Source organism: Brachyistius frenatus, unplaced genomic scaffold (assembly GCF_029030835.1).
Source record: "Brachyistius frenatus isolate BFR_SWC_R1_liver_20210118 unplaced genomic scaffold, ASM2903083v1 Contig_13, whole genome shotgun sequence".
In the NCBI taxonomy this organism is placed as follows: Eukaryota; Metazoa; Chordata; class Actinopteri; family Embiotocidae; genus Brachyistius; species Brachyistius frenatus.
This window is the reverse complement of record NW_027210612.1, coordinates 5,683,500-5,708,095: the sequence shown is the minus strand read 5'-3', so window position 1 is coordinate 5,708,095 and position 24,596 is coordinate 5,683,500. Positions and strand designations below refer to the sequence as shown.

Genomic DNA, 24,596 nt, shown 5'->3' with positions numbered 1-24,596 from the left:
TGAACTTTATTTACTAGGCAAGCACCTAAAAACAGAGATGGATGCATCTGAGAAATGGAGCAATAAACATTTCAGTTACAAATGATAGGGTCATAAACCTCAAATGTAATATCACTGTGAGGATCCCGTCATTTCTTAGATTAGCTTTTGCCCAAAGTTATCCTTCTCAACATTTAGCACATACCATGTTACTGATAAAGGAGGAGTGCAAGTAGGAGTGAATTCAACACGCTAACGTGATGTTTTCTTTAGGATTTGGGGGGATTTTCATGGCTGCACAGAAGAATGTGAGCAACAAGTCATCACAAGTGCAGAATTTTGGGACTAATGGCAGTTTTTAAGCTGCTGGACTTCAACTAAAAAGGTGAATCCCTTAATGGACGGTTTCAAATATCACTCTTGTCCGTGAACACACTTATTGGATGACAGGAATGCATTGTTTTGCGGACATTTCAGGGATTTCAAACTAGTGCGTGACCCCGGCTGACCACTCACACTCTGTTGGGAATTTTAAGGAGCTACTAAGGTAAAGATGGAGAGGGCTTCTCTCACAAACCTCCATCAGGAGTTTTCTTCAATCCGCACTTTAATCCCCCACAACAGAGCCTGGCCTAGAGTTTTGTAATCCCAAATGGGATTTCCTTCACTGTTTCTGTGTCTCCCGCTTCATTTAGGGGTTGAAGAGGCCATCCATTGGAATTCCTCTTTGGACCGCTTGGCCTCTTAAATCTCAGTATGTGGTCAGAAAGCCACTTCCAGCCCATTCATGTCATGCCCTCCTCCTCTCCCTGAGCGCGCCTCTTATGCCACAAACTTCACAGGATAGTCTCGAATTAGACACGTGTGATGTTTATTTGTTTGTAAACTTCTGTTCTAAAAATGGCATATCAGAGAACCGTCCGGGTTCAGCGGGAAGTGACGGGGTTTCAAGGTATTCATCTGACAATGGAAACGCCTACAACCATGCGACAGAGAGACGACCATTGATTGTTTTTTCAGGTTCTTCTCAACAATATGAAATACAGGATTTAATATCAGGTTGATTTTGCAGCTTGTTCCTCTTGTGCAGGTTAAAACGGATTCTTTTGCTTTCTGGCAGATGGTGCACATGTGACTTACAGAAATCAGTTAGCGGCACAGACCTCAGCGACGCACACCTGTTGAGCTACAGTTGAGACTCGCTGCCTTCAAATGGAACTCGTTAACTCGTGGTCACAACATGGTACGTGTGCATCAGTGGCACCGGCAGGAGCTTATTTCGTAATACGCACCAGTAACGCCTGCCAATTTGTAGTCTACCTTTGGCTGCAGTGCTCTTCAAGCGCAATGTTTTCGGTGACAGTTTAAAAGAGTCGTGAGCTATCAGGAGCTCATGTATGACTTCAGGAAGACTTTCTTGCACACCGGAGACTTCACTGTCGTATCTGTGCATTTGCTCTGTAATCCACATCTGCCGATTGTGATAGATATATAGCTTCCCATCTTGTGCGCTTGTGGTTTTGAGTCACAGCCTTTTTATGTAGGTTATCTTTTTTTAAATTTTATTACTTTTTTTAAAAAAAAATTATGTCTTACTAAAAAAAATATTATTTCTACCCATCACTTACATCTATTTCATTTGGTTGCTTAATTTTCCAAAGAAGACATGCTGGGATTTGGTAATCTTTTTGTCCAATGATGCTCCTTGACATTTGTGATATGTCTTGTGAGGGGCGTTTGGGGTGAGGGCAGGAGCCCAAGAAAAATATATGCACCAGGCCGGGGCCAATCATAATTATGTAATGCTGAACCATAAAACTCTGATCAGCCCATTTGCTTCATAACATTAGTGAGTTGATGGAGCCCCAAAAAAGATAGGATCTGTTGTTAACATTATATTTTTTTAAGAGTGAATGTAAAAAAATAAAATCATAGCCTAAAAAAAAAAAAATGATTTAAGAAAATTCAGAGGTCCTGAGTAACATAAGAGAGTAATGCTCACACGGACTCTTCTCGGGAACACGGTAAATACGACCTCATTTAAATCACCTGCAGTCATCTTTCCTACATTTACTGTCAATTTTGTAATTTCTGGATGGATGTTTCGCCTTTGTCTGATGAAAGCGGTCTCTCAGAAACCATAATGTCTCTTTTTTCCTTGACTATATTTCACTGCTTCCCCCGTTTTCTCTTATTTTCTTTTTCCCTCTCTGTCTCCTCCATGGAAAAACCAAGTCAAGTTTGTGGCCTGCAGCACTGAGACGCTGCAAACTGACTTTCCCTATTGGCCACACAAGCCAGTAAACAAGGCTCGGAGGAATGCAGAGAGTAGGGAGACATATTTAGCGAAATGAAATAAATACATTGGATGGAAATGAAGTGTAGTTTTGTGTCTTCAGTTCACACCAGCTGAGAGAGACAGTGGTCCCTCAGTCCTCTGTGGCTGAACTCCTCCTCGTTGGGTTTTGGTTTAGCGAAGGAAGCAGCCAGACTAGCGCCCCGTCACAGATGGTCTCTGTCCAAAACCACAGCAAGCTGTTTTTAGACAGGAGGGGAGACAGGGTGTGGATGACTGCGTACCTACCACAACTATATGAGTAAACAGCAGAGGCCAGAAGCTTATTTTGTTCAGACTCGCACACGGCACACAAAAAAATGTCCATAAACAACGCCTCGGCACGGCAGTTCAGACGGGCCCACGTGTTATGATGAAATTATACATTGGTGTCACTTCTCGCAGGCACTCAACAAAACAAGCTGTGTTCGAAAAGAAATTCGAAGAGAAAATTGTGACATTTTACTTTGTATTTTTTTCCCCTGAAAGATTTTGAGCTGGACACTGTGTTACATAATAGCATCAATTGATTACACATTTTCCCTGAAGTAAGTCATTTGTTCCATCCTGTGAAAAGAACAAGAATTGGATATTTGTCATTTCTCTTCGTGCAGTCACACAGTGCCTCCCAGACACTTGCTTCCTTATCTGGGCTGTTTTGTCCTTTGCGACATGCCACAGATTGTTAAACACGAACAGCATTAACCTTCAGCCTGAATTAATGTGAGAAAACTCTACGGGTATGAATAATGCAGCAGATGCATGATTTACGGTACAGTTTGAAGACAACTCCCTCCGTGCCTGTTTATCCACGCTCTTTACAGTCGCACGAACCATTGTGTTCAACTATAATTTTCTGTCAATCATCTCTCATGTCTCACTCATCACTTATTATCTCATTTCAACTCGGTTCAGCAAATTCTTCTTTTCCAACGAACCAAACATGTTAAGCATCCAGGAAATGGTTTTCTTAAATGAGAAACTGATTGTATTCATTGATTTCAGTGCACAATAATCAGTAATGCTTTATGCCAATATTGGATCTTGATGTTGTTTTTCCATGTGATGAAATAGCTTGATATGTCTGGTTTTTGCCAGATTAGCCAAAAACAGTCCAATGATTTAACCTATAAATAGTTTTTCAATAGTTTACCATGTCAATATATGTGACTATATAACATAAATATTAAAAAAATGTCCATGATAGAGAGTTTTATATACAGTATGAGTCCAAAGTTTGGACACATCAAAGGTTTCTCTTTATTTTCTACATTATTGAACAACACAACAAAAAAAAGATAAATCTTATATTTTATATTGCTCAGTGTTGAAAACTGTTTCCTTTGCCAGCACCTGGCGATATCAAATGTTCTCTATCGCATTATAATCTTAATGTTTTCGAAATCAGTTGTGTTCTGTCGAGGTAGTTATACAGCAAATTGCCCTATTTGACTATTGTAGTAATCTATAGTAATACATAGTAATCTATGTAGATATCTATAATATCTCAGAAATCAACAATTAACAGCATCTCCAATTAGAGCCAGCGTCAATGCTCTTCGCAGTTCAAGCAGCAGAAACATCTCAACATCAACGGTGTCAATGCTCATGGTGGCACTGCTGCAAAGAAACTACGACTGACAGAGACCAAGAAGAAGAAGTGAACTGCTTGAGTAATTCAAGGAATGGAGATTAGACCGGTTGAAATCTGGATTTTGGAATCCAAAATGGGCAATTTTGGTTCCATGTCCTTGTGAGACAGAGACAAGGTGAAAGGATGGTATCTGCATGCGTGATTTCCCTTGTGAAGCCTGGAAGAGGAGGTCTGATGGTGTGTGTTTGTGTGTGGGGGGGTTTCTGGTGACATTGTTGGAGATTTTATTCAGAATTCAGGCTCTGTGATGCAGGAGAGTGACCTGGCCTCCACATTCACCAAACTAAACAGTGTTCAGATGGTTTGGGATGAATTGGAACAAAGAGTTAAAGAAAAACAGCCAATAAGTGCTCAGCATGTGTGGAAACTCAATACTTGATGGAAAAGCTCCAGTTGATGACCTCATGCACAGCTACATTGTGTGTCTAAACAAAAACACGAGATATGGAGTCAATTATGAACAAAATATGGGATAATCTAGTTTGCAATCACTCTGTCTAACCACCATTTCCAGTTAGTGAGCTCTGAATCACAGTAAACTGCACCTTTGATGTCCCTCATTAAGAGTGAGTATCTATGGTTGTGTCAGTACTAATGTTATGTCATGAACAAAGACATGAACCAAAATACTACTAACCTTTCTCCTCCTCCTCAGGGACTTCAGGGACAATCTGAATTGCGAGTTCACTGAAGTTGAAACAATTAATTGGGATGCCATTGCATGTAGTGGAAGAGATACTTGCTTTAGAATTTTACTTGTGTAAAAGTGCAATATCCAAATAAAATTAAAGTTCCAAAAGTACTCAGTTGGGCTCATTTTAATGGCTTTATTCTACTTGGTAGTTTGCTAATTTTCTCCTGAAGTGGTGAACTCTTGTTATTTTCCTTTGGCTGAATAATAATACATTAGAATTCATTTGCTGATTACAGGCTATGTTGTGTTATTAATCTTACCTGCAAACTAAGTAGTTGTTAAAAGTGTTGGGTAAATATAGCGGGGTATGAAGTACAATATTTTAATCTGATGTGTATAAAGTATAAAGAAGCTGAAAAAGTACCACAAAATACATTGGTACAGCACTTGAGGAAAGTTTTAGTCACTGGCTCTAAAAGGCTTTTTTTTTTAAAAATTATTTGTTCTGTTCTGGCTCACCTTAAGTTTTTAACAATATTTTAAAAAAAATTTACACTGGTGTGTGGCAATAAAATACAAAGTCATATTTTATATTTGTAGCTAAAATATTTGTTTACGTTATTCAACTTAAATTGTATTGAAAAGAGTCTACGTGGAGCCGTGGGCGCGATTGAAACTGTTTTTTACGAGGACACTTGAATGGATCGGCTGTTGCCCCTCGTCCTCTGCGCTGAGGACACAGAAGCAACAAGACTCTCCACAGGCTTGAAACAAGGTAAGAAGACGTCTCACTGTAGTTCATTAACGCAGGTGTAACGTGACTCAATGCCGCTGTTTGATCACAATCTGTTTCAGTTTGTTTGCTGCGTAAAACTGACCGTCAAAGGCGAATTTACCGTTACAACGTTTAACTTGTCACAGACGCATCGCTTTTTGGTCGTTTTTTTTTTTTTCCTGTGTTCATTTGACGAGTCCGTTCCTCGTTTTGATGTCTTTGAATGGCACAGAAACGATGATTTATGGTACAATATAACATGCCTCCTTTTTTATTTTTTATTTTTTTTTTAATTGAAACTGGGAATTAAATTTAGCGCCAATTTCAAGCGTGGTCAGATCAGTCGGCGAGATCATCCGTCCGTCCATCCACCCGGCGGGTTACAGTGCTGAGAGAGAGAGAGATGTGTAATTGACGCGTTTTAAGACTAAAATCCGGTTTATACTTCCAGTAGCCAAAACGTGGTCTGTTTGAGTTTCACGTTTTCTACCCCCCTTGGAAACATAAACCAAATATCCTTTAAACTAAACTGATTTAAAAAAAATAGTTGAGGCACCATGTGTCTTATTTTTGGGGTGTTATATACATGTAATAAAATGCTCATATATTTTAAAACGAGATCGTGCCCCACATGTTAATCATGAATCATGCTGGCATGGCTGCGTGAAATCACGTGTTTGGCAACCTTATTCAGATTTTGAGTGGGAGCACGTGGGAGGCCATACATACTGCATCACAGGACCTGACCTGAAACGTTAAGAAGGGAATCTTTTTTGAAAGCTTCACAAGTCAGGGTGACTCAAAACCAAACGTGTGGTTGTAACAAGAGGCTCCCTGTTTGTTGAGATGAGCAGGATTTTGTCAAATCTGTTCACCTTAATATGCTTTGAGTCACTTTAAAGGTTCAGTTTGTGAGTAATTTAGTCCTGTCTTGTAATACCACTAAGAGGCCGGCTCAGAGTTTGGGAAATGTAGTTAAATTTTTAAGTTGTCTTTCCCTGACGTTATTTAGTTAACAGTTGAGTTATTTTTTTTAATTTTTTAATTTTTTTTTACTAATCGATTCATTTATTAAATGTTATATTTTTGGACCAAGTTGTGGATTGACTATAGCCTATAGTTTACATTACAGCTTGCTTTTCTCAGTTTTTAAGCAAGACCACAGCACCAAGAAAACAGCCATAGAAAAACAATGTATTTATGTCGTAACTCTTGATTTGGTTATATTTTAAGTTTTCTTCTTCCTCTAATGTTGAATTGAGGGCAGACTGGATGCTGCAGTGACTCACTATCGCCTCTTCAGGTGGGAGCTGGTATTACAACGGAAAAGGCCCGGGCTAGCTGGTTATCATGTATTTAGACCTCTTTGGTGTAATTTCAAAACTGCTACTTTTTTAATATTCTGTTCATTAAAAAAAAAAAAAAAAAAGTCATTCTTTTTATGTTTTAAACTAAAAATCTTACATATTGTACCTTTTGAAAGTTAATTTAAACAAGTTAGCTGTAAGATTTTCTGTGACGCACTTGTCTTATCGCGGTTGAATGATACTTTATTTATTTTTGGTGCTATATATTCTTCGAAAGATTTCTTACAAGACTACTCCTCTGAATGACGAGGCATCTCTCTGACAGTGATCGTGTGTTTCCTGGCCCGGCTCCACGTCACACGTGTCTGTTCTATTTGCGACTGTGGTGACCCCGAGGCAAGGAAGAAGAGCGCACCAGAATGATGGCTTTGTTTTCCACTGAACAGCTGACGGGACATCAGCATCGACCCACCGCCGGGCGCACATGAGCATCTGTTTCATACGAGTAGGAGTTGCCTCCCCACCTGTTCCTTGAGTTGACCGCTGCTTCGCTCAAAGGAAGAAGCAGATGTCATTTGTTGTCGTCCGTGCTGACGGAATGAATTAATCATTTTTTGGGAGAAAAAAAAAAGATTGGGCGAAACTAACTCACCAAAGGGAATATGGGAACCTTAGGGTCACTCATTGAAGCCCATCAGCACCGACTGGTTTCGTAATGGTGATCAGTGAAGTGGCTGTTATCAGTTCATCTATCCAAACCACTTGAAACAACTCTAAAGACAGGCAGCTGGAGATGGGCTTTGTTCCTGCTCAGAGTGGCGGGAAAAGGATTTGGATGTGTAAAGGGGGCGGGTCACGGCGCAGACAATGGATTTGGAGACCTTTTATCCTCTCCCCTCCCTCTTTTGGCATTGATTTTTTTTTTTTACTTTCCACAGTTTTCCCCGAGGCCCTTAAGTTAATGCTGCTCTCATTAGCGTCTCAAAAAAAAAAGTCGCTTTTCCTGTTTCTGCTATTGTTTCCTGCTATTATTTGTACTGTCCTGATTACATCCCCGTCTTCACAAAGCATGACAATCTCTGTGGTTCACTCCCCTCACAAACCTCTGTCTCGATGAAAGTACGTTTAGGTACAAATCACAGATATAAGTCATATTATACACATAATAACTTTTCAGCACTGAGTAACCAGCAGAAAAGCACAAACTGGGGGTAAATATTTCATCAGATGGGATTAGATACATTTATGATAGGAATAGAAAATATTATTATTTGGATGCTGCACCTGATTTCCATTCAGTTGTTTGTGCTTCCTCAAAACGATGAGAGGCTTGCAGTGGTGTTACTACCACAATACCACCTGTTGAAAGATGGATAATTATTCATTTCACCTTGTAAGAATGATATAAACTTTGTAAATCTGTTCATCTACACGCTAAAACAAACTGTGTTACTGGTGAATTCTGCAGCATGTTGGGGAAACTAAATGTTGTGCTTTGATTTGAGCTTCACTCCAACCAGTGTTTTTAGAGGTTTGTTTGAGGTAATTATGTCAGTCTCTATGTTTCCTTGTCTACCAGAGACAGTAGTGTTACCTAGGCCCGCTGTGTCTGCTTGGTTTTCCCCTGGATGCCCAAATCCTGCTCCGTCCGTGTCGGTGTGATGAGGAGAACTATGTGTCAGGGGGATTTCATTTGGCCTCTTAAGAGCTAGTGCCCGACATGAAATAGCCGTGTGGACGAGCTGTTTGAAGGGACGGCCACTGGCTGTGAGATTGAGCCTCAGTGTTCATGTGATAGAACATTTTTTACATTTTTAATGCAGTGTTGAATTTGCTACCGGGACGGCTGGCTGCAAATACTCAACAACTCCATCTCGAATTGTGCGATGGGAAAGCCATTTCTGCTCTCTTGTTATGAGGTGTTGATATGTTTGCTCACGATCTCAGTAGCAAGACAAATTCTTTTTTTTTTTTTTTTTTTGAGTACAACATTTTCATATAGTTTGGTTGATGCTATAATGCATTGAATCTTGGACAGAAGCTTTCAAGTGAGAATCTTAAATCCATTCAAATCCTCCCGTCACCCACACGTCCCTCCATTTTTCCAGTCTGACTGTTGTTGAAGGTCTCTTCAGACCGACTGGGGCCAGAGTCAATAATACTGTCCTTGAAAGTGCAGCAGGAGGAAACACAGCGTGAAATTGGAATCGTGGTTGTAAAGAGCTATGATGTATTCTTGGATGTTCTTGACCTGGGCTGTTGAACAAGATTTGTGTGTGTGTGTGTGTGTGTGTGTGTGTGTGTGTGTGTGTGTGTGTGTGTGTGTGTGTGTGTGTGTGTGTGTGTGTGTGTGTGTGTGTGTTACACAATTTTCCATTTGTTCTGTTTTTCTGCATAAAACACACATGTTGGAGGGATGGTTGTGTGTGTGCTTTTCTCCTGCAGTGAGAAAACCAAATTTGAGTTCCTTTTCTGTGGTTTTCTATTTTTTTTTTTTTTTTCCTGCTGCTATCTAATTAATTGCAGTTAATTGCACTCAGGTTGTGTCTCATTTGTCTCTAATTAGATTGCTTGAATGCAAACCAGGAGGTCTTTACCTCGGGAAAACATCTGGGTTGATATCCTTTGACTTTAATGACGCTATAAGCAATCTTGCATTAAACAGGTGTACAGTTTGAACATTTGTGTAAATTGTCAGATTACGTTTTATGTATTTGAAATGAGGACATTCAGTAATACCAGGCACCAGAACTCTTTACAGAGTGGCATAGCTGTTAAGAGATTTACATATAAATGGGAAATATGTCAGCACAGATGGCGTAAAAAGAAATATGTCACTGCTGTCCGTTTCCTCTTGTTAATTACCAGAATGGATCTTGGCCAGAGAAAAGGTTGAGACTTGATAAGTGTGTTTGTCTTCCATGACCTCGAGGGAAAATGTTTCTCTTCCTTCTCCTCATCATATGGTAACCATCGAACTATGCTGTGGCTCAGCCCGGGAATAAAGGCCACCCTGTCAGAGAAGTATACTGGTGAGAGGAACCAACTCCTGTCTTTTTCTATTAACATCTAGCACTAATGTCGGGAAAGGTTTAATCAGTTATCTTAAGTGTTTTCGTTTCCTCATTGTTCCCAATTAGAAAAGTTTACGTCCCCGTGTGCTGAACTCCTTGTCACTCCTTGTTACTGGTGGCCTGGACTTGGTAACAAACTGACATTAGTCGCCTCTATAGTATATGGTGTTACTAACCTGTTTTCCAGCCCAGTGTCACGCTAAAGCATCAGTCCGAGAGGATAATGTGTCAGTGTCATGCTTTTCATGCTTTCAATCATTATAAAATCATGAACGGAATTATGAGGCAGGAAATTTAGATTTTAGTAATTAAAACATTGTGAGGTTAAAAAAAACAACCAAACTGTGGTATTATTTTTCATGTTGGATCATTACAATTTTGGACACAGTTGTGGCCAAGCAGACTGGTCTGAACTGGCCTAGTTTGGCGTGAATTGAACTGTTGTTTTGTTTTACCTTGACATCTGAAGGGGAAACAATAAATTTGCATCACTTCTGTTAAGTCTTTGTCCACTGGAGTGCTGGTTGTTAGAGTTGGATGTCGCCGAGAGGCCAACCCAAGTGTACCACTCCACAGACTGCAAAGTGCCCATGTGAGAGAGTGTGTGTCTGTGTGGTGGGCAGCGTTTCAGCACCGGGCAGCGTGTGCCAGCTGGCTCATTTTGATGACACATTAGGTTGAGAGAGGCATACTTTACAGGAATCTGGGACATGGCGAAGCCAGTGTGTTTTAAGCTGTGACTTGTTGTGGTGTCTGTAATGCCGCCGGCTATGATGGGGTTTGACCTGACTGAGCCGAGCGGAGAGATTTCACATTTGCCATGACAACCAGAGGGAGAAAGCAAGAAAAACTGGCCAAGGCAAATGTGTTTAGGAAGAGGTACACGTTTTAATTCCGACAGCTGCTTGGATCTGTGTTCAGCAATGAGTTTTGTAACTACATACAAAAAAAAAAAAAGAATGGTGTTTATAGTTGTGGTTATAATGGTATACATTTTCCAATTAGTCCTCCAAAGCACCCCACCATATAGGTACCTTTAAATCCCTAAAACACCATCGTTTGGGTTCCAGTAAATTATCCCAATGCAAACTTTTGTTGTCGTGGCAACAGTAAACCCATTTTTTTTTAAAAACCGGTCCTGGCTCATGGTCAGAAAGGTCTCCTGCAGCCAAGTCTCCTGTTGTATCCAACCATCCACCCAAACTGCCACCCCATAACAAGGTAAATCTGTCGTTATTTATACAACTGCAAGAGGTCACACAACTTTAAAACGTAACTGTAGGTCATAAATAAGCTGCTTTCACAAAACACCCACGGGGTTGCATTTTGGAGGATGACATGCTCACTATTTCGATCTTTCCTAGAAGTCCTTAACTTGAGACAAATAAAAATGAAGAAGTTGTGTAAGAAATAAAAAAGGAGCTAGCGAGAACTCAATCCTTGGTTCTTTCTCACCTCTGGACGACTGGCCGGTCTCAGTGTTAAGTGGATGTAAATCTCCCATTATCGGATTTGGAAAATGGTCAGACATGGTCCCCCCAGTCATGACATCAGAAAGGTGTTTGAGCGTGGGATTACCAAAGCCTCAGACACCTTCAAAACTCAAAGAAATCGTCTCTTCGATGGATAAAACCACCAGAAGAATGCCTTAAAACTCAAACTAAGCCATCAGACTGAGACAACCCTCAGGGTGGTCCACTCGAATTAAGATTCAAGACTTAATTGCCCTTGCAACATAGAATTTGGAGCAAGTTAAAATCATGGTTAGCAAAGTGAGAGGAGTTTTAGATTTCTGCAAAGCATGGTAGCTCCTACGTTTCCTGCTTTGTTCTGAGATGTTTTGCCATACCGCACAAATATCCTAAATGTGAGGTCTGTTTGGATTTTTGTCCCATCTCACGTGCCATACAGACCTTTCTCATAGACCGCTCAGTCAGTCCCGTGTAGTTTGTGTGTGTGTGACCCCCTTCATATAGAGGACTCTTTGTCCTCACTGACAACACACTTATGACCAGCCAGATCAACCCTGGGATCCAATATGTTTGTCACCAACAACTTACAGTAAACATCATGCACTTTGGAGGAGCCACCAACAACAGTCTATTCAACTTAGACTAAATCAAATTGTACATGCCTGTCTTATGTTAACGTACTGTGATTAAGGAATTAGGGATGGTCTTTTAAAATGTCAGAAAATGGTGACGAATGTTGCCCAGTGTTTCCAAAAGCCCGACGGTAGACAAAAAAATTATTGGTTTTGTCCTGAACAACAGTCCACAACTAAAATAAATTCTGTTTACTATCAAGTAGGATTAAAGGAACCAGATGATATTTATTTTTCAGATATTTACGTTTTTTTCTGTATGATGAGCGATCGTTTAAGTTTACCTGAGGAGTGCTAAAAAAAAATAAAAAAAATCATGAAATTCAATGTTACGAAATCACACAAGTTTATCAAACGTATTGAATGCAATCCTCATAAAATATTTGTAAATCAGAAACAAATGTCTAAAACCTGAATTGTTTACATCTGTATTTAATTGTTAGCGGTCTCCTTCTGTCTTTTTACTGCAGATGACGCCTCAGCTCATTAATAATGTTAAACCGCTGGCAGGCATCAGCATTGTCCGCAGAAGAACAAACTAAATCGAGAACCATTAACTTTTCAAGAGGCATCTGATTAATTATTTCCTTAGCTATTGGATTTAAGTCCTCGTGAGCCATGTACTTCCTGAGACAAACTAAAACGTAGCCTCGGTGTAAGCAGATGTGGGTGTATAGATAAAAAAAAGAAAGTATCATAGTGAGAACAGTACAAATGGGAACATGAAGGCAAGAAACTCAAGAAGATTGTGGAATAAGTGAATAAAAACAACATCCCTTTATTAACATTTTGTGCTCAAGATGATATAAATCCAGGAGGTGGAGAATGTCACGCATTCTTGGGACGTATGTGGAAATGTGTAGGAAGGGCTCGGTCGAGGGCAACAGGGCATTCGAAGTACAAGGAAGAGGGAGGGATGGACGCCGAGATGCAGAAAGGGGGAAGGTCCAATGGGCAGAAGACAGCTGGGTGTCAACCTATACCTCTGTATGTATAAAGTGAAGCATGCAGAGCTTGTTCGGGCCTCTTGTTAGTAGTGAATGTCAGTAGTGAATGTGACCAGTAGAAAGAGGAATCTCCTGTCTAGGCTTGAACTCTTCTCAAAGTAAGTTTCCTTTTAAGCATTTAACGTGTCAAATTTATTTCCCATCTATGAGGAATGTTGCACTGTGAGATGATGCAAGTGTGTTTGAACAATTTAACGGTCTTGTGAATTTCACAAGTGACACAACTTGACCTCAGGATTTCTTTGAACTGTCTTGTTTGTTGCTTGTAATCCATCCTTGTAGCTGGTTTGTGTGTTTGTCTCTATGTTGACTGTATTTGTCTCTTTATATTGGTTTAAGGCGGTGCTGCCATTTCGAGCTGACTTTTAAACTGTCAGTTTGAACTGAATTGTTTTTTTGTTGTCTTTTTGTCTGTTGCAGACACACACAAAAAAAGTCTTTTAAGTTGTTTAACTGTAACTGTAGGATTTAATTACGATGCAGATCAGCTGCCCCCAAACGGGAACCGAAGACGCCTCAAAGATTAAATAAATTAAATTAAATTTTAAAAAAACAACTATGCTACTTTTCATTGAGGATCTCGTGCAGTGGAAAGCTCCTGTGGCCTCCTTGTGCCAGCTTGTTGTGAACACCTGGCTGAAGCTCCTATTCTTATAATAACTGCTCCTCCTCATCTGGGAGATAACCATTTGTAAATCCATTAATTTACACGAGTTGTTTTGTTACTCGGTGTGTAAAAGAATTCCTTTAACGGTACAAAAACACTTCCTGACATGTTTAAAGAGTTTGTGTTATCATTAAGTGCTGGATTTCCTCCAAAACACCTCACAAACCCTCTGGGTGCCGTTTGGAGGAGAGTTTAAAACCATGCAAACATTAATCAGATTAAGATGCTCTGTGTGATGCTTTCTTCCTAAGAATTTTTTTTTTATCATTTGGCCCATGCGTTTACATTGAAATATCTAAATATAGGAAGGCGAAACCGATGGGGAAAAAAAAGATTTGTCTCTTCCTATTGTTTGCATTGTGGCTCCAGAAAGTCTCTTGTTGTCTGTCTTATTTGCAAGTGATTCCTTTATTGTTTTACTTTCCGCATCTAATTGACAACTCCCTTGTGTCCTTATCTTGTGCCCTACAACCAACTCAGTATCACCACACGAAAGCAGATACAAAGGGAATGGGGGTGACTGTCAACTGTTTGTCACACTGTATAAAAGCTGCCCTACGGAGGAGATCTGGGAGCACTGCTGGGGGGGGGGGGGGCATTGCTGGACACCTCTCTTTGAGGGTGGCATGTATTTGCGCCTTCTTGCAAGAATAAATGTCCGACATGTTTGATTTTGAACCAAGCCTCTGAGTAATTTTTCCAACACTGTGCCGGCACGCTGCATGCTTTTCGGTTCCGTAACGTATTTCTTATCTGTATATTGCAGATTCTGGTGCCAGACTAATCAAGCGTTGAACACGTTCCTCCTGACTGCCTGACCCGGACCATGACGGCCATCAACGCACCTCGAGACAAGTAAGAGACGTTCTGTGAACGGCGAGGAAACAGTGTGTTTGTTTAGGCCCATTCAGGACCCGTCAGGGTTTTCTGTTTGAGCTTCAGCAAGTTCAAAATGAGAATAGGATGAGACCCCGGGAAATGATTTGTTGTAAACTGTTTGTTGATATTACGATGAATGACTTGATTGATGTGGATTTCCTTTGGCTGCTTCCCCAGATACAATGCCGTATGGATCATCTTCTTCATCCTGGGCTTGGGAACCCTCTTACCGTGGAATTTCTTCATGACGGCAACAATGGTAAACTGCAGCACTTCAGGACAATTGTAATCGTCTGAATGAGAGAGCATCTGCAGGCTAATGCGTTTAAAGCTTGGCAAAAGAGACGTATGGGAGTGAAGAGAGGAGCCCCGTTGTTCCCTTTGTGGATATTTAATTCAGAGGTTGGGCTCTTCTTCCAGGAAGGTCAAACGACTTAGCGAAAACAAAGATTGTTTGTTTACCTTTTTTCTTGAAAGCCACCTGGCTTCACTCAGGGTGACTGAGGTGACTCCATCCAGGTGGATTTCTGTGGCAGTGGCATGGTCTCCCTAATCCCATCCATTCTTCTTGAGTTTTAAGGGGTTAACTTCTTAAGACGTGGAATTCCACTTTTGTTTTCCTGGGAAAGTTAATGTGGACTCACCCTCACAGGAAATTGTTGTTGTTGAAACGCAAACAGCTTATAGTGCTTTTTTTGTTTTTTTTCAAAGAGAAATTGAAGAAACAAGATGTACTTTTAAGTATAATGCAATAATAAAACAATTGATCCTAGACTCTTGAGGTAGAAGTGCTTTTCAGTATTGGCCTTATTTGGGCCGTCGTCCTTGCCCAGTCTACATTTGAAAAACAAATGTGCTAAACTCATTGGGAATTATTTGGCGCAATAAAGGTTAGATAAATTTAAAAAAAAGAAGAATTTGCACAAATGTAATTATTGTGACAAGAGCTTGTGACTGTATGTTACTGCAGAGTTATAAGAGAACCACTGTAATAAATGCATCCTTCCATCTTTTTAAAAAAAATAATTTTTTCCCAGTACTTTACCAGCAGACTGAAAGACCCGCCCATTGACGTCTCCTCCAATCGGACGGACAACCAGACTGTGCAGAGCGGGGATATTCGCAATGTCCTGGAATCAAAGTTTAACAACGTGATGACGCTTTGTGCCATGGTGCCTCTGCTCATTTTCACCTGCCTCAACTCCTTCATACATCAGAGGTATCCGCCCTGCTTCATACTGACAAACTCAGCAAAAAAAAAAAAAAAAACACTCTTCTCCACACCCAGGAAGCAGTAATAATAAAAACCAAAATAAGTCCGACTTTGGTAAATGGGAGTCTGTGCTCAGCTCACCCTCACCCCACTTTACAGTCGGTAACATGATCCTGTTATGTGAACATACGTCTACAGAGTGTTTGGTTTAATTAGAGTCAGATTGAGAGAAATCTGGGGTGGACCCCGACCACGGCCGACTCTTCCACTCTGCAAACACACCCAGGAATGCTATTTATGTTCTCTACTTTCCCCCCATCTTCTTCCTCATCTTTACCTCTCCCTGCTTCTCTTCAAAACGTTCTTTTCTCCAGCTGTCTCTCTTTTCCTTTTGTATTCTTTACTGCTTTATTTTTGCTTTTCTCCGGAAAGAGGAAAACGCCTGCTCAGAGGAACTGATTCAGCACACTCATGTTTTCCACTTTATTGAAATATGTTTCTGTGAAGAATCATAGTAACCTCTATTCTCGTTTTGCCCTTTTGTGTTTTTTTTCCAGGATTCCCCAGAAGCTGCGGATCTCGGGCAGCTTGACGGTCATCCTGGTGGTTTTCCTGCTGACAGCGGTGATCGTCAAAGTGGACATGGCCCCTATGTCCTTCTTCACCATCACCATGATCAAAATTATTTGCATCAACTGTGAGTTTCTAATGCTTAACAAATTATAATGGCATTGTTGTTTAGGAAAAATCTGATACTCAAAAAGCAACAGTCACAGCACAAAATGAATAAATGTAGCCTCAGAATTCCTCACAAACTGCACAGTATTATTATTGCCAAATATTAATAAAGTGGAGACGAACGGTGGAACCTGCTGAATTTATTTAGTGGGAGGCAGATTGGGCCAGTGAAAATCTCAGCCTGGCACACTAAGAAGGCTATACAGCTGAAAGGAATTTGAGTATGCAAGTTAATACAAAGGATAAGATTGCATATTATTGTGTATAATAAACTGCATACCGTATCATTTCTTGGCTGATCTCACATGAATATCAGATTAAGATGTTCACGTAAAATCAGCCAAGAAATCATTCATTCGCCTGTCAAATGCCAATTTAAGTAATCACCAATAAATTAATAATTATATTTTATATTATTAAAATTATTTATAAGCGTATTCCATTCTTTGAACCATACCCTCAAACAAAAATTTTATTTCAAATTTCAAGCTTCTGTGTGGTCAAAAAGCGGTTTTACACCAAGTGTATGACCTAAAGTTCTAATCCGATTACACAATGCCACATATCAGATTTCACACTCAATTTCTTTATTGCTTTTATTATTTATTTCATTTGTATAATGTAATGATAACCAACATGGCCTCTGTACACTAGGGTCAAGATAGAATACTTTTACCTTACAAAATTGATATTCCCCTTCACCTGAAGTGATGCAAAAAGAGGAGGAGGGCGTGCCAGGTGGGGTGGGGAACTCCTAAAGGACCACGAGTCCCCACGTCTCAAAAACAAAAACATGATCTATATGAAGGTAGCATTACATTCAGGGCACCGTTGACCTCATTCCCACGTCCAACTCATGTAAATAATTCTTTCCATGTGTCTTCTCCCTCTTTGATCCAAATCATCTGCATCCACCGTATTGCACACGCACACACACACACACACACACACACACACACACACACACACACACACACACACACACACACACACACACACACACACACACACACACACACACACACACACACACACACACACACGCACATATTCCCTCGTACCACACTGAGCTTCAGAACACAATCTGTAATCTCACAGTGTTTGTTTATTTACAAAGAGTCCCTGAGCAGCAGGGATAAGCTCACCCCCCCTCTTCATCCCCAGTGGTGCAGTCCTGACCCCCGGGTCCTCCTGAGGAACAGCCCATCGTGCTTGGTTCAAAGGGGTGGGCGCTGTAACCTTAAAGCTTTGATATCTTCACCGGCACATTCCTCTGACTGGACACGTTCCATCCGTAGTAATCCATCAGTGTGGTGGGAGTTTGTATGAACATTTCTGTGAATAGCGATAAAGAAAACAAGAGACAAGTTTTGAATCAGTTATGTAAAAAAAAAAAAAAAAAAAAAAAAAACGACTTTGATCCACGTTGTACTGGTGTCATTTCTCTCTGTTTGTGACAGCAGATATGTTTGTCGGGCCTCCGTCTGTTGCTGTGTAGCGGTGCGTTTTTTTTTTTTTTTTTTCTGGTCCCAGTGACTCTACAAACTCCACTTACTCTTAAAGCACCTCGTCTTCCTCTCTCTGTCCCTTGCCAGCGTTCGGGGCGATTCTTCAGGGCAGTCTGTTCGGGCTGGCCGGGATTCTACCCACCACCTACACCACTCCCATCATGAGCGGACAGGGGCTGGCCGGCACGTTCGCTGCTTTCTCCATGATCTGCGCTCTGGCCTGTACGTCTCGCACACACTCCAGAAGTTACACCTCTTCCTCTATAGCATGGTCGATGCACAAGTGGTGGACAAAAGAATTAAATACAATATGTACCGCCGCTCTGCCGACAACAATTCAGCTATTTCTTCATTACAACTATAGAAATATGACTTCCCGTGTCGCACAATTCACAATTTTAAATTTGGAGTTAATAAGACAACGTTCGAGGCATGCATTCACACACAAATGTTTGATATTAAATGTTTTCAATGATTTAATTTGGTTTTGGTAGAAGGTCAGCCATACGTTTGATGATTAATAATAAATTCAGCGGACCATTCAGTGAATCTGAACTCCTCATCAGAATCACTACCAATAAGGAATTAGTTCCCACGGTGCTGAGAACTTGGCCTTGAAGCCAGGACTCATTTGAATCATTAATGAGTCAGTAAGTCAAGTTTTTTTATACAAAAAAAAAAAAAAAAACACAGACAAGAAAAACATTGCCTGGCCCCTCATTATCTCCTCATTGTCATCTTTTACATTTTTCTGATTCTACTGTAAATTAACAAGCAATGTTTTTTTATTTATTTATTTATTTATTTTTTACATTATATTTAGTACATTTATCAAGAATATAAAGAAATTAAATGATAATGGAAATAAGTACGAGTTCCACCTCAAAAGAATTATATAAATCGACAGCTGGATTTCAAAGGTCATTCAAAAAAAAAAAGAAACACTGGCTCAAGAAACGTAGCGGGATATAAGAACACAAAGCACTAACGGTTGTTTTGTTTTTTTTGTCTTCAGCTGGATCAGCGCTGCAGGACAGCGCTTTTGGCTACTTCATCACAGCCTGTGTTGTCATCCTGCTGGCCATCATGTCCTACCTCACTCTGCCCAAGATGGTAAGACCTCATAAACATTACACTCGAACAGACGCGCCTTCTTTCTCGTGTTATTATGTTGGCTTCCTCGTGGTTTAATGTTGTCTTCCTCTCTTTGCGCCACTGGCTCGGTGGAATTGGCTCATTGTGGTTGTTGTTTTTGTCAACAGGAATTCTTCCAGTACTACACAGAGAGTCACGGATCCAGACCGTCTGTTGATGAGGAGAACAGCATGGACATACTCAAAAAAGGTGCATAAAGATTTCTCAAGAGTCCTGTTTAATTACAATAATGATGACGGATGAAGCTGTGAACATGTGTTTTTGCTGGAGGGTGACCTCGGTGTTAAAGTTGGAGAGGATGTTGGTTATAGCATGCAAACAAACAAAAAAAGAAGCATTTCTCGTTAATGACAGAGCTGCTGCAGATCCTTTTATCACGGTGCTAAACTTAGACTGCACACATTCTCAGATGAAGCTCACATGTGGAGTTATAAAGTGGGAGGAGTTACAGAAGTACTTTACCAAAGTGGAAATTCCCTTTAAAAAAAAAAAAAGTTTTTCTTTATGCATTCAACATAAAAACAAGTTCATCTTGATAAAACATGAATCAAGTTTGTTATACTTGACTAATGTTTTAAAAACAAGTTCATCTTGATAAAACATGAATCAAGTTTGTTATACTTGACTAATGTTTTAAAAACAAGTTCATCTTGATAAAACACGAATCAAGTTTATGTTATACTTGATTCATGTTTTATGAAGGAGATTCATTTATTTTTATGTTGGATGTTCATCAGTTTTATGTGTTTTCAGCTTTTTGTCTAAGAAATACATTTTTGGGGGTATTTTTGTGTCATTATGGCTCTTGTTGCAATTTAAGACAAAACACAACTACTCTCACTGCAAACTGCAGATGGTATCAGCAGGTTTTTATTAAGAATAATCTGGAGCAGCACACACCAGTATTTGAAGCTCTGTTTACTCCTCGTAACATTTATACGTGCACAGGCTCGTACCTTTTGACTCGCGTTATCGAACACTGCTCCTCATCTGTAGTTCTGGTGATTCAATCGGGAGGCTTTCATCTCCACATCCAGGGCTTGAAGCTGCCAGTCTCCACACCTCACCTATGCAGGAAAAGAATGGGATGTACAAAAAAAAAAAAAAAATCCTCTCCTAATAAAAACACAGTCATGATGAGTCACTTTAAATTAGGAGTGCCGTCTGGATTATTTTGAGTCGAGAGCATCGCAGGATTTCTCTCCAGACTCACTGAAACCACGCCTGGAAACCAAACCTACCAGCAGTTTGTTTCGGTTTAAGTTTTGGTGACAACTCGTCTGACCGGTGTGAGTCTGTGGCGGAACCTACTAATGTTTGAGTGCGTAATGGGAACCTTGCTTTGAGCCTTTGTGAGTACGCCCTCTCAAAGGTGGTTATAACGGTCTTAACCTCCAGGTGTCACCAGACCGGTATAATGACAGAGCTGTTTTGTTTGTTTCCTTCCCAGAGAGTCCAGCAGAGAAGCGGCCGGTGGTGAATCTGACGGAGGATGAGACCAAGCCCAGCGTGTCTGTGTTCAACATCTTCAAACAGGTGAAATGACGACTTCCTCACATTCGAACAAACGAAAGAATTCGGAGAAAAATGTGCACGCGCGGCTATTAAATCCTGATTCAGTTAGCGTCCCAACTATTTTTGGAATATTTTGTTGATCATGAAAGACTTTCCAGCAACCAGCCGCCTTTGCGTCAGTTAGAAATACGGTATATGCAGTTAAATGACACCCCGGTGTTCGCTTAACCTCTCTTCTTCCTTTGAGATCACTATTTACACCTGTAGATGTGCAGCCAGCCGTCCCATCACCAGTCAGCGACCTTCAGCTCCCCTCGGGACAAACCTCTTTATGAGCATTCCCCAGCTGCGTGGGCAGAGATGAAACTGGTTGCGGTAACATCGAACATGCTCTTCCTGTGCTCTCTAACCAGATCTGGGTGACGGCTCTGTCCGTGTGCTTCATCTTCACCGTCACCATCGGAACTTTCCCGGCCGTGACCGTCGAGGTGCAGTCGACGGCGGCAAACGGAGGCGCCTGGGGTGAGTCCGAAGCAACCTCGCGTAGCTACGCTCTCACGGCAGGTCGAGAGACGGTAACCGTGGCAGTCTGACATTTTAAAGCGATGACGGGAAAGATAATGATAATCAGGTGCTGAGATTTTTTTTTTTAAACCCAGAAAGTAATATTGTCTACTTCTACGCGGTAAGAATGTCATCTCTTTCTAAAGAAACCAAGTATTTAAACAAATGAAATAGTTCAAACATAATCACATCAATTCCTTATTTATTCTTAAAAGATGAGGGCGCCACACTATACTACTTAATGTCAATCTTTTAATTCTACAGTTGGATGGGCTGATTTGATTGGATCGTTTTCCTTTTATGTTCTTTTTTCCCCCTTAATGCTAATTATTTTACTCCCTACTAATCACCAAGATTCTCAAAATTACACTCAGCCTCCGCTTTCATTGCAGATCTGCATAGTTTAGATTTTTTTTAAATAGCGTGGGAACGGCTTCATTTTCAAACACGAGGACAGCCCGTAAAATTACAGGAATTGGTTTGAATCTTTTAGGCACGAACAGTATCTCCTGAAAATGTGTATTTTATTGCGTAATATCACCTCTTCTATGCGTTCGGAAAAGTTGTCAGCTTGGATTTACATGAGCCGCAGTCGCAGCAGAATAAAATAGCTGCTGTCCTCCATTAAAAAAAAGAAGGAAGCAACAAACTCTTTCACCTTCACCACTCGAGCCAACAGAAGTTTGATGCAATTTGAACGTTTTTAAAGCAAAGATATCTGCTGCTGTCTACTTCAAGCTCGTTATTTTTGCTCCCTTTTCAGAGATGTACTTCATCCCCGTGTCGTGTTTCCTCCTCTTCAACTTGATGGACTGGGCTGGCCGGAGTCTGACGGCCGTCTGCATGTGGGTCAGTAACAGCTCTGAAACATTTCATCGAAAGGAATCCGTCCGTCTGTCGGTACAGTAGGCGAGATCACATCACGAGATCAAAAAGCCGGGGTTGAGGCTCCAGCTCGCTGCCAAGTCCATTATTCAGGCTTGATGAGACCGGTTCCGGACGTACAGATGTGTGACGCCGAGTCTTCTGGTTCAGAGCCAGATTGATTATAGATGCGGACTTAGTTCCCACTCACTGTGACGTTCCTGCAGGATTAGCAGGTGAACTCAATTGACCGAAACGTACAAAGTGATGACAGCGACCGAGGCCGCATCAACAAACCAAACGTTGAGACTCTTTGTGTGTAAACACTACGGACTCCGCTTAAAATGACCGCATCGAAATGTTTTAGCGTGATCCGCTGTTTTCTGGCGAGCGTCCGGCGCCGCGAACAACAGACGCACTCTGTGACCACGTCAGATGTTTACCCGGCAATAAATCACTGAAGTCAACAGAGGGACGCTGGAAAAACAAACGCTTATGGTGGAAATGACGGAGGCAACTTTTGGAGTTGAGGTCAGGACTTTGTTCTGAAGAAAATCGTGCATCTTCTGTGTGAAGGAAGTTTCTTCAGGGCTCGGAGAGACGTGACATGGAGGATCGGGGGGGGGGGGGGGGGTGGACATGGAACATAAAAAAGAAAAAAAAATCAGATTTTCAGTTTTTTTTTAACATTAATATTCATGATGGTCTGACAAAATACTGAAAAATACATCAGTGAACATACAGCTGCTTTTGTCAGTAAAAATGCAGATCGCCTTCAAATATTCAGTGAAGTTCCACACACGCACGATGGTCAACAGTACGACATCATCACGTCTCCTGATCAAAACATTTATACCATTTATTTTTTAATTACATACAAAATGATAAAAAAAAAAAAAAATGTTGTTGCTGGTGGGGAAGGTTTGCTCCACCGTCTCCTACACATGGATGAACACTGGCAGCTGGGAAGTTATTTTAATCTTCAAGAAGCCCTCAGTGCCGTTTCACATCTGAAGTCATGAAAGTTTTTCTGGCTAACATCTATCCTACTTTTAGATTCGCAGTATTTGTAACTGTTACTTTTGTCCCATCTGCTCCCGGCAGGACTCCTTCAGCTTGCTGAGCGTCTTCTCACTAATCCGACTCAGAGTTCACACCCAACTCCTTCACGTTTAATTATCCAGGCTGATATTATTTTAAAACACGTTGGCTTCTTTTCTGGCACGACATAAAGTCAAAGCTTTTCAAACATATTCCAGAAAATGACAAATTAACAGAGAAGTCCAATTTCCTGTTATCCAGAGGAATTAATCTAATTTAATCAAGTCACCATGCACAAACTGAGTACAGTGAGCTGACAGCCTGACCTGCAGGGGAATGCAGCTTGTTGGTGCAGATAACAGCAGTCAGCTGCTGCAGGACCATGTGAGTTTATTTGTCGTCATTAGACGACAATGATCAGGATTTAGGGTTTAAGAGGTCCAGGGCTCCGGGGCTTCAGGTCCTCTGGTGAATCATGTCTGCTTGTTTAAAAAGGTCAAATGAATTGAGACGGCGTCAAGAAAGTTTTGACACGTCACACGTTCAGTCTTATACAGGTGACATAAAGTGGAAGGAATGTAAACGCAAACATTTATGTTTTTACTTGTATTTAAACATGTATTTTTTGTGAGGGTATCTGCAGGCACACGTGTGTGTGTGTATATATATATATACACACACATATATATATATACACACATATATATATATATATATATAATAAAGTGCTTCAACAGTAGTGCATACATACATACATACATACATATATATACACATATATATACATACATACATACATATACATATGTGTGTGTGTGTATATATACACACACACACACACACACACACACACACACACACACACACACATATGTATATGTATATGTATATATATATATATACATATATATATCTAGATTGATCTAGAGGTTATTTCATCCATGAATTATCACTAAATGATGACAAACACTCTTTCCAGGTTCATCTGTAAATGCACACACGTCATTTATGGTGTCTGGTTACAGTGTCACTGCAGCTGTGAGGTCCTCGTCTGTCCCCGTGGTGAACTGTGTACGTGTCTCTTGTGTCTCCAGCCGGGTAAAGACAGCATCTGGCTTCCCGTCCTGGTGGGCCTGCGGGTCGTCTTCATCCCCCTCTTCATGCTGTGCAACGTGCAGCCTCGTCACTACCTCCCCGTGCTGTTCGCCCACGACGCCTTGTACATCATCTTCATGATCATCTTCGCCTTCTCCAACGGATACCTGGCCAGCCTCTGCATGTGCTTCGGACCCAAGTAAGGACCACACACACACACACACACACACACGCACGCACACACACGCACACACAGACCGCACACACAGACCGCACAGCACCGTCAATGTTACACATCCAAGTCTGTTTATAGTATTTGGTAGAAAGTCTTTTGTGGTTTCAGAGGGAGCGGCAAGAAATCGGATGACAAAGACAGAAACTCGTGATTCTACGCAACGATTTCTGATCCTTTTAAAAAAAAATTAAAAAAATAATCATGAACACAGTTTACAGCAGTGCAGATCTGCGTTTCTTGAGCCCGGCGGCCT

General features: G+C 40.8%; 1 protein-coding gene across 4 annotated transcripts in view; it reads left to right on the top strand.

Annotated features, from left to right (window-relative positions):
• LOC138617726 (equilibrative nucleoside transporter 1-like) overlaps window positions 1–24,596 on the top strand; it is a 41,217-nt gene that overhangs the window by 15,792 nt on the left and 829 nt on the right. For 2 of the 4 annotated variants that reach the window (XM_069692974.1, XM_069692970.1), the window contains exons 2-12: window positions 14,303–14,391; window positions 14,593–14,674; window positions 15,453–15,634; window positions 16,186–16,325; window positions 17,962–18,096; window positions 18,890–18,987; window positions 19,137–19,218; window positions 20,480–20,565; window positions 20,958–21,066; window positions 21,872–21,957; window positions 24,108–24,307. In XM_069692974.1, coding sequence (XP_069549075.1) covers window positions 14,363–14,391; window positions 14,593–14,674; window positions 15,453–15,634; window positions 16,186–16,325; window positions 17,962–18,096; window positions 18,890–18,987; window positions 19,137–19,218; window positions 20,480–20,565; window positions 20,958–21,066; window positions 21,872–21,957; window positions 24,108–24,307 — 1,229 coding nt within the window. In that variant the 5' untranslated portion in view covers window positions 14,303–14,362. Of the gene's footprint in view, window positions 1–5,295; window positions 5,378–12,391; window positions 12,968–14,302; window positions 14,392–14,592; window positions 14,675–15,452; window positions 15,635–16,185; window positions 16,326–17,961; window positions 18,097–18,889; window positions 18,988–19,136; window positions 19,219–20,479; window positions 20,566–20,957; window positions 21,067–21,871; window positions 21,958–24,107; window positions 24,308–24,596 lie in introns of those variants that run through there. The other 2 variants (XM_069692971.1, XM_069692973.1) reach the window with 2 other exon arrangements.